This window comes from Leucoraja erinacea, chromosome 1 (genome assembly GCF_028641065.1).
Source record: "Leucoraja erinacea ecotype New England chromosome 1, Leri_hhj_1, whole genome shotgun sequence".
Taxonomy (NCBI): Eukaryota; Metazoa; Chordata; class Chondrichthyes; order Rajiformes; family Rajidae; genus Leucoraja; species Leucoraja erinaceus.
Window position 1 is genome coordinate 89,225,594 of NC_073377.1, and position 12,590 is coordinate 89,238,183.

Genomic DNA, 12,590 nt, shown 5'->3' on the forward strand with positions numbered 1-12,590 from the left:
CTGCTGATTATTATATATCTATCTGTGTGTTATTGCATTTATGGGCCTGTTAAGATGCAGCAAGTAAGAATTTCATTGAAGATAGACAAATGCTGGAGTAACTCAGCAGGACAGGCAGCATCTCTGGAAAGAAGGAATGGGTGATGTTTCAGGTCGAGACCCTTCTTCATTGGTCTGTTGTCGGTCATATATAACAATTAAACACTCTTGACGAGACGCTTGATTTGAATGTATGGCTCTTTAAACTCATCTTTTGTGAGGTTTTTGTTATCCTCCTCCTCGTGCCTAGCATCAGATTTTTGTTTTAAAATGCTGCTTTGGAACGTTTTATTTGTTCCCTTTATAGGTATTGTATAAATAAAAGTTGTTTTTTTTCTAGTGGTAATACTAATTAGTGCGTGTGATAAATACTGAAACTAATTCAGCTCTGTTTTGCTTATAAGTTTGACGGGCCATGGAAGAAATGTAACTGTTTGTAGGAACTTTCAATGGACATTAGACAATAGGTGCAAGAGTAGGCCATTCGGCCCTACGAGCCTGCACCGTCATTCACTGTGATCATGGCTGATCCACAATCAGTACCCCGTTCCTGCCTTCTCCCCATATCCCCTGACTCCGCTACCTTTGAGAGCTCTATCTAACTCTCTCTTGAAAGCATCCGGAGAATTGGCCTCCACTGCCTTCTGAGGCAGAGAATTCCACAGATTCACAACCCCCTGTGTGAAAAAGTTTTTCCTCATCTCCTTCTAAATTGCTTACCCCTTATTCTTAAACGGTGGCCCCTGGTTCTGGACTCCCCCAACATCGGGAACATGTTTCCTAACTCCAGTGTGTCCAAACCCTTAATAATCTTATATGTTTCAATAAGATCTCCTCTCATCCTAAATTCCATATTATACAAGTCTAGCCACTCCATTCTATCAACATATGACAGTTCCGCCATCCTGGGAATTAACCTCGTAAACCTACGCTGCACTCCCTAAATAGCAAGAATGTCCTTCCTCAAATTTGGAGACCAAAACTGCACACAATATTCCAGGTGTGGTCTCACTTGGGCCCTGTACAACTGCAGAAGGACTTCTTTGCTCCTATACTCAACTCCTCTTGTTATGAAGACCAACATGCCATTTGCTTTCTTCACTCCTGCATGCTTACTTTCAGTGACTGATGTACAAGGACCCCCAGATCTCGTTGTACTTCCCCTTTTTCCAACTTGACACCATTCAGATAATAACTTGCCTTCCTGTTTTTGCCACCAAAGTGGATAACCTCACATTTATCCACATTAAACTGCATCTGCCATGCATCTGCCCATTCACCCAACCTGTCCAAGTCACCCTGCATCCTCATAGCATCCTCCTCACAGTTCACACTGCCACCCAGCTTTGTATCATCTGCAAATTTGCTAATGTTCTTTGTGTCATCTACAAATTTGCTAATTTGCAAATTTCCTTTCATAAAATGAACCAAAGAAACTTAGCATCAACAAAAAAAGACAAGGAAGTGTTGAAATAATGATTTTTTTATCATGAGGATATCAGTGAAAGGAGAGAAATGCCTTCTGCTCTATTATTTTCATACTTCATACCTGGTGTGTGTAGGAAGGAACTGCAGATGTGGTTTAAATTGAAGATAGACACAAAGTTGGAGTAACTCAGCGGGACAGGCAGCATCTCTGGCGAGTAGGAATGGGTGATGTTTCGGGTTAAGACTCTTCTTCATACCTGGTAGTTAAATCACTTCTTGTCCAAGAGCCAATTTCCAAAAAAGACATTCACACGTAGGGGCCAACACAAGTTTTCATGAAACAAAGCTGATTAGATTACATCTCTGGAATAAAATACTATCTACTAAATTAATATCCACCAGTTGCAATGTCATATTGCTTTAGAAATAATTAAATCCACATAAATAATTTGTTTTACTTTCCGGATGCTCTGAAAGATACCATTTCAATGCTTATGTGTGTCGGATCAATCCGAGCTGCAGTTAGAGCACAATAATTTGGACTGGTGTAATCAGGTTTTGAAAAGTAATTTGAGGCAGAAACTTAGTATGTCATTGTTCTTTTTGTGATGTATGTGCACTCAGATGTAAACAGAGGGTCAAGCCTTCATGCAGCCATGTGACCTTCTCAGCAGGAAAAGAGGAAGAGGCGGGGGTCACTCAGGGAGGCTCCCCCTGGCAGTGATTATTTAAAGTGAATGAAGTCAAAGAGTTAATGCACGTCAACACATCAGCACGTCACCAATGAATGAAAATTAGAAATGCCTCAATCTTAAGATGTTAACTGTTGGACTACTTTGCTTAACTGTCAAATAATGATACTTGAGTGTATTGGGATGCTATTCCACACCCCCAGGAGACTCCCTGTTTCTAACAGAGTATTGCTTCCTTCTATGAAGATGAAAATTTATGAGGAAGACATCATTTTTGCTCGCCTTTGCAAAACAGCATTCAAGATTTTTATTGAGAGAGAAAATCTGTCTCCCGAAAGCTGTCTAATAAAATGCAGTTGCTTAATTTTATTCTTGTGGAAAATAATGTACTTCGGTAATGCCTCCTCTCCTCTATATGCAATTTTAACCTTTGGAGTTTGATGCTTCAGTTTAGGTGCATGGTTTAGCCCATGTTAAGCACACTCTTTAAAAGTGAATGAAGCAAGCATGCTGCTGAAAGTGTTAGTGTTAGAAAATACAGCACTGCAGTGTGGTATATTCCTTTTAGGAGGTATTTTAAGTCAGGCAGCTGTACAACCACCTATATGCTAACAAGTCTTGCTGCCAGGTTCCTGAGGGGTCCTTGCTGGGAAAAATTAAAACCAAACCTCAGACCTCTCTGTCAGCTTGAAGAATTATATTTTTGCCAGTCTTTGGAGCGGACAGGAAATGACCCTTCCACAAACTGATTTTTTTAAAACAAGTTTTTCTGCCTAGAGCCATCCGGTCTCTCTCTTGCAGTAGAGGGCTCCCAGAGCATTTCCCAGTGTGTTCTGCTGGTAGCTTGCCTGCACTGTAGCCTGAAGCCCATGTGCACTGTATGGATGTTGATGTTACAGTGTGTGGCTTGATTCTCTGCAAGCATCCAAGATGTCCAGCACACCTCATGACCCTTTCTATTCCTCTCCTTTTGGACCATTTTATAGGAGACACACGCCATACGTGGTACAGCCAGACTATCGGATATATGAGCTGAACAAACGGCTGCAGACTCGCACAGAGGTAAGTCCTTCAGCCTTTTTGAAATAACACATAATACTTCAGATGTGTTTCTGGGATAATTTTGCATGGGGCTCATTATGCTGCTTGAAGTATTCCATTATTTGCAGAAACACATGGCTCTGATTATTTTTGTAATTAAATTATGTGGCATCTCATTATCTCTTGGCGCAAATTAATTGTTTAAGTTGATAAAAGCCGCCACTTCTTCACAGAATTTAATCAAATGAGGCGTTCTTTTCTTTTCCCCCAAGGTTTATCTTCATAATGCAAATGTTTTTGTTTTGGGGAGATGGTTTCCAAATGGTTAATTTTTAATGAAAAGGAAAAGCTGTTCCACATTTAATTTAGTTTTGCTTTGGAAGACTACCTGTGTTTACACTGCAACACTGTGGAAGCATATTGCTAGATCAATGACAGCTGGTTGTGTGATACTTACTGTAAGTAAGAGAGCATGGAATGGCTCTTACTGCTAAATTAGAGACTGTAATAAGAGGCTGAAATGGAAGTTCAGCTTTCTTATTCTCGTGCAACGGAGCTTAGCTAAGGAAGTAACGAGGAATTTATAGTAAACACGTAGACCTGTTAATTAAGAAGCAAATCAGATTGTTTGTCATGCAGTTGCTCATAAATTCACTCTGTGTGTAAAGGAAAACACAACATTTATTGCAGATCGGAATTTTGTTGGTGAAGTAAATCAAATGATGAATAGAAAGTGATATATTGCAAGCATTGCTTGGCTAATCGGAGGTGAAAGCAAGCTCAGTACTAGTAGTTTATTTTGACACTGAGCAATTTTTTTTTTGCCCTTTTTATGTATTTATGTCCATTGAAGGACTTTTAAGCTGATTAAAAAAAATCAAAATGGTATTCTCTTTCATTATATAAATTGTACAGTGGGGTGAAAATATGATGTGAAGGAATTGCTGTTCGCAGAATGATTGGATGAACTTCACAAATGTCTGGAGGCTTCTGATTTGTGTAATTATACCATTATAAAAAATGCCTTTGTCTTTGAATGGTTAGGGTTACCTGAACAACCCTGTTGAAGTGCTGAGCATTGTTTCTGCAATGTGTTGACATGCTGCAGCACAGACGTTTCTTTTGGAATAGCCGGCATCGTTTCACTTTTTCAAACTCCTGATAGTTACATCCTATTGTCAGGTTGACTTTGGGTTATTAATTAAATTTGCAAGAGTATTTTAAAGCATCAATTTGTAAATAGGATGAATATCCAAAATGTATTTTTGATCGATGTACTTAATTTCACATGTTGTAAATAGAAATAGTTGTTTCACATTACAGTTTTGTCAACAAAAAAATTGTGCGTGTGTGTGAGATGTAAGTGTGCTTGTGCACAGGCACATATTTACGTACCGTTAAAATGTGTATATTTGATGCTTTTGATCATTTTTAGGAATTGATGTTTAAGTGGAGAGGAAACATTAAAATACTTAAGCTCGAGCACTGAAATATTTCTTGAGCACAACCTACAAGAAATGCATCTGTTTTTGGATATATACACACACGCACATGCACACAATGAGAAAATAACCAGGAAAAAGACTTGAAATGCAGTTGTGTTGAAGTAATTACAATTCAGTTGTTTGCTGTCAACTGTAATGTCTGCCTTGAGTGAAAAGTATGGTCACAAGGTGTTGATAGCAGGTTGTGTGGTTTTTTTCAGTCAGTCTCCTTCAAGTGAAACCAAGTGATGCTTAAGTTCTGACATTCTCAAAATACAGATTAGTAATTATTCAGCAACTCCATCAATCTTTATTAGATTTAATGAACTTGCTGTAATCGTTCAATTGGCATTTAATAAACAGTCAGGCTGAGGGAGTGATTGTTATATTTCCATGATAATGTTATTTTGCCTATACTAATCTTATCAAGGAGCATTTGTATGATTATTTTATTTTAAGTGAAAATCAGTAGCTTAACAGGGAGCAGTATCTTTCATCTTTGATCTGGGCTTCGATTTGATTGGAGTGGAATCTCCTCAATTTTTTGTCTCAACATGAATTAAAATTCACTAGAATTTAGAAACAAGAAACTGCAGCTACTGGTTTACAAAAAAAAAAATCACTGTTCCTTTTCATAACATTTCTGTAACATTATTTGCTTTTTTAGGTTACCTGAAAGTCACTTACTTAACCCATTTTCAGTTATTTTTCTCCCCACCCGAGTAAGAGAACTCCTTGGCTTGCTGTCACAGATTGTAGTTTTGGTTCACCATGATGGTGTGTTGCAAAGCCAACAATGGTCTGAAGAAGTGTCCCAACCCGAAATGTCATCTACCCAATTCTGCAAAGATGCTACCTGACCTGCTGAGTTACTCCAGCACTTTGTGTCCTTTTGTCTAAAGTAGCATCTGCAGTTGCTTCTTTCTACATTTTCCTTGAACTACATTCCCATTGCCTTGTTTTCACACTTTACACCTCCTTACCTATATATCTCCCTATCCCGTGGCATCAGTGTGAAGAAAGGTCACCCATTCCTTCTCTCCAGAGATGCTGCCAGTCCCGCTGAGTTGCTCCAGCATTTTATGTCCAGCTACATGGTCGGCATAATCTCTGATTAACATTCGCTACGATCTTAATCTTGGTCTGCATAATCTCTTATGAGGAATTGCTATGGTCTTAATCTTAGGATTGAGGATGACTTGAATCAGTTAGGTTTGGTTCAGTTTATTTAGTTTACAGCGTGGAAACAGGCCCATCGGCCCACAGAGTCTACGCCGACCAGCGATCCCGCATATTAACACAACCCTATGCACTAGGGACAATTTTTACATTTATACCAAGGTAATTAACCTACAAACCTGTACTTCTTTGGAGTGTGGGAGGAAACCAAAGATCTTGGAGAAAAGCCACGCAGGTCACGGGGAGAACGTACAAACTCCGTACAGACAACACCTGTGGCCAGGATCAAATCCAGGTCCCTGGTGCTCCACTATGCCACCCACCAGGTCTTGTGGGTGATGAGGCCAATGTGATAACCGTGGACTCATCCACAGATGGAGCAGAAAGTGCCTCATGGGTGAGGCAGGTGAACCTGAGGAGTACCTTCAGCATCAGACTAACATGAGGAGTACCTTCAGCAACAGACTGGTTCCACCAAGATGCAGGACAGTGCATTTTCCTAACGCCACCGGAGATCCTTCTTCCACGTGGCTATCAAACTGTACAACTCCTTCCCCTTCTGTCGTGGGGTAGACTGAATCTCCTGCCCCCCTTGCCAATCTTTGCACATCCCCAATCCTTTCCACTCATCACTTTAATTTCATGTTTCATGTATCTTGTGTTTTATAACTGTTGGCAGATCAATTTCCCTCTGGGGATAAATAAAGTTCTGTCATATCGTATCATAGGCGAGCACCTTCTCCCGTTATTTGTACTTGAGGTTTTTACAGCCAACCTGAATGCCTTCTCTTCACTTTGAACATTCTTGGGACAGGGATTCCCAGATGCCAGTGGCAATGATGGAGTTTTTTCCAAGGAAGCTTTGTATCCTCTGACTGCTGTGGAACATTTTCCTATGACAGTGGTCTGTTGAACATTTTAGGACTCTGGTATCGGGCATATGAATGATGTGCCTACCAAATGGAGAGGAAAAGAGTGTAGTTAGCACCTGTGTGCTGGGTAATGACATTGATTCAAGGATTCAATGGTACTTTATCATCACATTTACCAAGATGCAGTGAAATTCTTTTGTTTTGTGAAATATTCAATAAAATCAATCTATGCATAAGCGCAATCATTGATGAGTGCAATAGTGCAACGATTATAGTGTAAGAATAGTAGACCACCGAGGCTGTACACAAAGAGTAGCTATGTTTCCGGCGCCTTCTTGTGCTCTTCAAGTTTCAGGTCCTTAAAAATATATTCTTATCTTGACCTTAAAGACTTGTTGAACTGACTTTTTTAACCTTACAATGAATTTGAAGGATTTGTTGTGGATATCATTGATGGCATCTTCCAAGTGCCTTGAGAATGCGTGTTGTCGGTAATCCAGGTCTCAGATCACTCCAACCTGGTAGATAATTAATTTTGCGGTAAATCGAGATCTTGATTTGCAAATGGTTGAACATGTCAAAGCCTTTGGTCAATGGCTTTGAAAGTGATGGTGAACTTCCCAGGTTGCTGTCTACCTTTGCAGAGAGGTGGCTCTCATGAAATGGGAAGTGACCCATGTAATCTTTTATTATTGGGAGAGCAGTGAGATGCTGGTAGTCTTGTGGATGTTGAGTGCAAGGCGTATTCTGCCTTGTGCTTCAATCAATGAATCAGTGATGAATTGTAGCTCGGTTTGTGACCAAGGGTCATCTGTGTGCTGCCGTTTGAGGGTGATTCTTCAGTAACTGTCTACTTTGGTGTCCCGCTACTTTGATGCTGTATATAAGGAAAATCTGTCATTCTATCCCATTTCTTCTTTTTCTATATTGTTGATAAACATAATCCTCATAAATAATAATTAAACCCTAAATGAATAAAGTGCTATTTTTAAAATTTTCCCCGGTTCGATGTCCTCCCACCCCCGGAAACCGCATGTCTCGATGATTACCTGTGAAATTTCAAGTCAGCATATTTTTTTTTAATGGGGGATCTATCTGAAATGAAAATACTTTGAAACGGTAGGTATTAATAATTAAATTTTTTATCACCCTTACAAAAATTCCTGTATTCTTGATAACATTTTTAATCTTATCGTTTTTTTCAAAAATTCCTTGTCCCGAAGATTGGAGTTATTTACCGTCACTCACCTTTGTTGAGCAATCACACATGGGTTTAAATAGAATAGACACAAACGTCTGCCCTCAAAAGACCGCAGGAATTCGAAAGCTACCTACCTTATGATTTTCTCCTGATTCGCGGGACGAGAAGCGTTAGAAAACTCTGCTTTTTGCTGCATAACGGGTAAGTATCTTTAATCACCGCCATCTCCGAACGGTGTTAAACTCTTAGAGAAAAAAAATTCTTTCATTTCTGATTTGTACTTGGAGATGTGTTCCTGCCATGTGCCGTTCATCCAAACTATATGGCCAGGCATGGCCTTCCGACAAGGCCATGCTGGGCTAAAGGCTTGGGCCACCATACCCGTCACGGCCATCTCCATAACTTAACCCCCGATCTCCATCTAGCTCCATTGCCAGCTCCTACAGCTTATCTTTTCTTCCCTAATGCCAGCCCTAACCCTAGCTGTAGCCCTAACCCTAACCCTAACCCTAGCCCTAACCCTAGCCCTAACCCTAGCCCTAACCCTAGCCCTAACCCTAGCCCTAACCCTAGCCCTATCCCTAGCCCTATCGCTAGCCCTAGCCCTAACCCTATCCCTATTCTTAGCCCAAGCCTTAACCCTAACCCTAGCCCTAGCCCTAACCCTAGCCCTAACCCCCTAACCCTAACCCTAACCCTAACCCTAGCCCTAACCCTAGCCCTAACCCTAACCCTCGCCCTAACCCCAGCCCTAACCCTAGCCCTAACCCTAACCCTATCAAGAATAGAGGAATTTTTTTAAGGGTGATAAATATTTTAATTATTAATACCTACTGTTTAAAAGTATTTTCATTTCAGATAGATTCCCTATTAAATAAATATGCCGACTTGAAATTTCACAAGAAACCATCGGGACATGTGGTTTTTCGGGGAGGGGAGCATCGGGAATTAAAAAAAAAACTCTTTATTCATTTAGGGTTTAATCTTTATTTATGAGGATTATGTTTATTAAGAATATAGAAAAAGAAGAAATGGGATAGAATTACGGATTTTCCTTTTATACAGCATTAAAGTAGCGGGACACCAAAGTAGACACTAAAGAATCACTCTTTCGTCATCTCCGTCACGCGACACTCCCGAACTTAGCCATCTCCATCACGCTGAGTCATATCCATCACATGAGTATTTTATGCTTATAATGTGTAAAATAATCCAACAATTACCATAATTATCAATTGTAATTGATAAATGAACAGTATGCTTCTGCGTATTCATCTGAAGTTAATATTGTTTTAGAGGAAGTTGTTGAAAAGTTATGTGACGGTTACCATTCTTGCTGAAAATCACCACTTTTTTTGGCACGAAGATTTAAAATCAATGCGTGGACAGAAAAAGTATTTTTTGGTGGTTTATTTGAGGAAGGTACTCTATAATTTGAAAGTGCAACAAAAATTTGATTTTATATTCTTAAATCAGTTATATTCTGCAGTGTTGTTCATCATAAAAATGCGACGGATATGACTGAATACAATGGGCAACCTGGAAAAAGAAGAGGAAAAAATAAATTAAATTCTCTAAAAGAATGCGGCAAACATATTTTTCCCATAGTAGAGATGTTCATCTATGTGAAACAACATTCAAAGTTGTAAAAAATTAAGTTTTATAATCGGGTTTCCAGAAACTTCAAAGTAGACACTTACTGAAGAATCACCCTTGAATGTGGAGGTTTAGGGATCTTCATCTGGAGTGCTGTCAGTGTATGCAAAACAATTTTCCATTAGCTCCGTGGGGATTTTGTGGAGGTGAGGTGGAATTGAGAAGAGTGCAATGACCTGAGTCGTGGCACTGTTGCAGACCTGTCGGTTAGGAATAAAGGCTTGCATGCTAACAAGTTCACTAATGGCGCCTGGCCCAGGCGATTCTTTGTGTGCTAGTCACAGAAGTGGATCTACAGATACATATTACAATTGATCGACTCTTAAATCTCCAGTGCGTAAGCATAATTTCTTACTTTAACTACATTCTTCTTAATCAACCCTCAGACTATCTCTGCTTGGACTTTACTGGCTTTATCTTGCACTAAACATTATTCAAGTTCCCTTTATCATGTATCTGTACACTGTAGTACGCAACAAAAGCTTTTCACTGTCCCTCAGTACACGTGACAAACTAAACTAAACTCATCAAATCGTGAAGTAAAGGTAAATGGTGATGATTTTCCAAGGACAGATGAATTTGATGAGGATGCTCACAGTTTCACCTGAGTGATGGGATCAAAGGCTTTGGTGAAGTGAAATAGAATGTGGTCAATCCCTGCACTTTTCTTGTAGTTGTTGATACCAACTTGAATGAGCTCAGTTTGGTTCAATGTAACATGTTCCTTGTAGTTAAAATAGATTTGTGTTAGATCATCTGGATAATTGTATGTAGAATAAAGAAAAGCTTATTAATTAGACATGAAGGTACATGAGAATAATGCAGCAGATGCTGGAAATCTAACACGTAAACCAAAAATGCTAGAAATATTCAGCAATTAGGTAACAATTATGGAAAGAGAAACTGAGTTAACATTTGTTGTTGCTTGGATCAGAATTGTTCTAATAAAAGGTCAATAACCTAATACCAGAACTGTTTCTTGCTGCACAGTTGTTGAGAATATCTCAAACTTTCTCTGTTTATAACTGAAAAAAGTGTTTAATTAGCAAGCAGGCATTTGTGGATTTCGGACTGTGTTTTGGGGAGGGAAAGAGACGAGGTTCATCATTTAATCCAAATGTAAGTTCTTGCTGAAGTTCTGGGAATGGAACGATACCAGATGATTTTCCCATGTCTTGTCCAGAGTGAGGTTTTCTTCAAACGGCGATTGGTAACCCAGTTAAATGCCGGAAAAGAACTGATGAAGGGTCTCAATCCGAAAAGTCACCTATTCCTTTTCTCCAGAGATGCTGCCTGGCCCACTGAGTTACCCCTGCATTTTGTGCCTATCGCTGGAAAAGAACAGTCAAATGGTCACGTCACAGTCGACAGTGAATCGGTGAGGTGTCTAAGACTGATTATACACTTGTTCTTTGTCATTCATCTGTGCATTCATAGGGCACAAAACTCCACTAATCTGGTATCCTGCTGCTCGAAAATCCTGATTGTCTGGCACCTACCTTGCTTATTCGTCTGGAATATGTGCTGGGGTCCACCGTCTAAGTAGGTGCTCTAGAAAGCAGTTGGGGCTGAGGTCTGCTCTGTGGGCTGGGTCTGTGGTCAGATTCTAGATAGGGTCCAGAGTACTAGTGGGTAGTTTGTGGTCAGCGCCAGGTCCCAGAATGCTTGTGTATTTCCTGTTACATTTAAAGATCACTGGGTTAACCGGAAAATGTATTACTGTGTAACATGTATATAAAGAAAAGTGAAATGCAAAGTGTGTTGCAAGTCAATTGAAATAATATGTAATAATCTGGAAAATCTCTTAGTCCACATGATCAAAGTGCCAAGGGAGCTGCAGTATCGGGTGTTTATTGCACTCTCCTCTTCATACCTTCTGGAAATCAGTGCAGCGACTTGTATAATATAATAGAATAGAGAAGGCGTTGAGAATGTGTGCAAAAGAGACAAAAATTACATCTGTAAATTGAATTAAAATCAGCACGTGTAGTTTATAAACTTTTGCAGTGTTGAAGAAGAGAATAGCCCTGTAAAAACTGTATGTAGATGGGTTAACCTTGTACCAATAACAGGACTGAAAGTGACACAGAAAACAAATATCTGCCTTCTCGATCTGAAGAGGAGGAAGTCAAATAAAAGCATGTAAATTCCATTTAAAAATTGCTGTGGATTTTCAAAGATCCGAGTGTGTATGTTCACAGGGAACCAAATGAAGTTGCTGAGTTCACATTTTTGGATTTGGTCACCACTTAATCCATAAATGAAAAATACAAAAGATTTAACTCATTAGAACCGTAAATTTGCATTGTGACATCAAAGGTAATCTTGAAGTCTAATTTTATCTCTCAGGACCTGGCACTTGCCTTGACCCAACCGTGTCTGATGGTTGCGCCCCAGTGTTTGCCAACTGTTCTATTTTTGCCACTGGAAAGCTGGGAAGAATAGGTATTTACTTCCTAGCAATAATCAGTCAGTGGGATGGGAGGGGCAGTTGTCGTTATGTGGATCAACCTCGCGATGTGGCCACTGGATTTCCTTTTATTGTACCATCCCAGTGATATTAATTTAAAAAATCACAGTAGGAAAAAATTAACAGCAGCATCCTTCCTCGCAGTGATGAATCACTGTTTCACTCCGCGGCCCTAAAGAATGTTGTACATTGTATAATGTTCTCGTAAAGTGCTTTGTTGAATTGGGATAAAACTAATTTTAAATCTTCCAATAGTCATTGTTGAAAATTACAAACAGTAAATCCAAATCTGAGCCCTGGGGCACCCCATTCCCTTCTTTCCACACCCACCAATTTCCTCCACCTCCTCCTCACCTACGACATAACATTAGGTAACTCGTTAGAGAATCTTTCTGTGCATTACCCAGTTTGCTTTGCTTTCACCGGAATTATTCCAAATCCCTGTCGTTTTGAGCCTAATTAATGCCCTTGCTCGTGGAACTTTCTAAAATGCCTTGCTGACATTCTGTTGCATTATGTTAAATTATT

General features: G+C 39.6%; 1 protein-coding gene across 10 annotated transcripts in view; it reads left to right on the forward strand.

Annotated features, from left to right (window-relative positions):
• Positions 1-12,590, forward strand: part of LOC129699015 (LIM domain-binding protein 2) — a 497,462-nt gene that overhangs the window by 187,408 nt on the left and 297,464 nt on the right. For 9 of the 10 annotated variants that reach the window (XM_055638643.1, XM_055638633.1, XM_055638651.1 and 6 more), the window contains exon 4: positions 3,146-3,221. In XM_055638643.1, coding sequence (XP_055494618.1) covers positions 3,146-3,221 — 76 coding nt within the window. Of the gene's footprint in view, positions 1-2,788; positions 3,222-12,590 lie in introns of those variants that run through there. The other variant, XM_055638661.1, reaches the window with a different exon arrangement.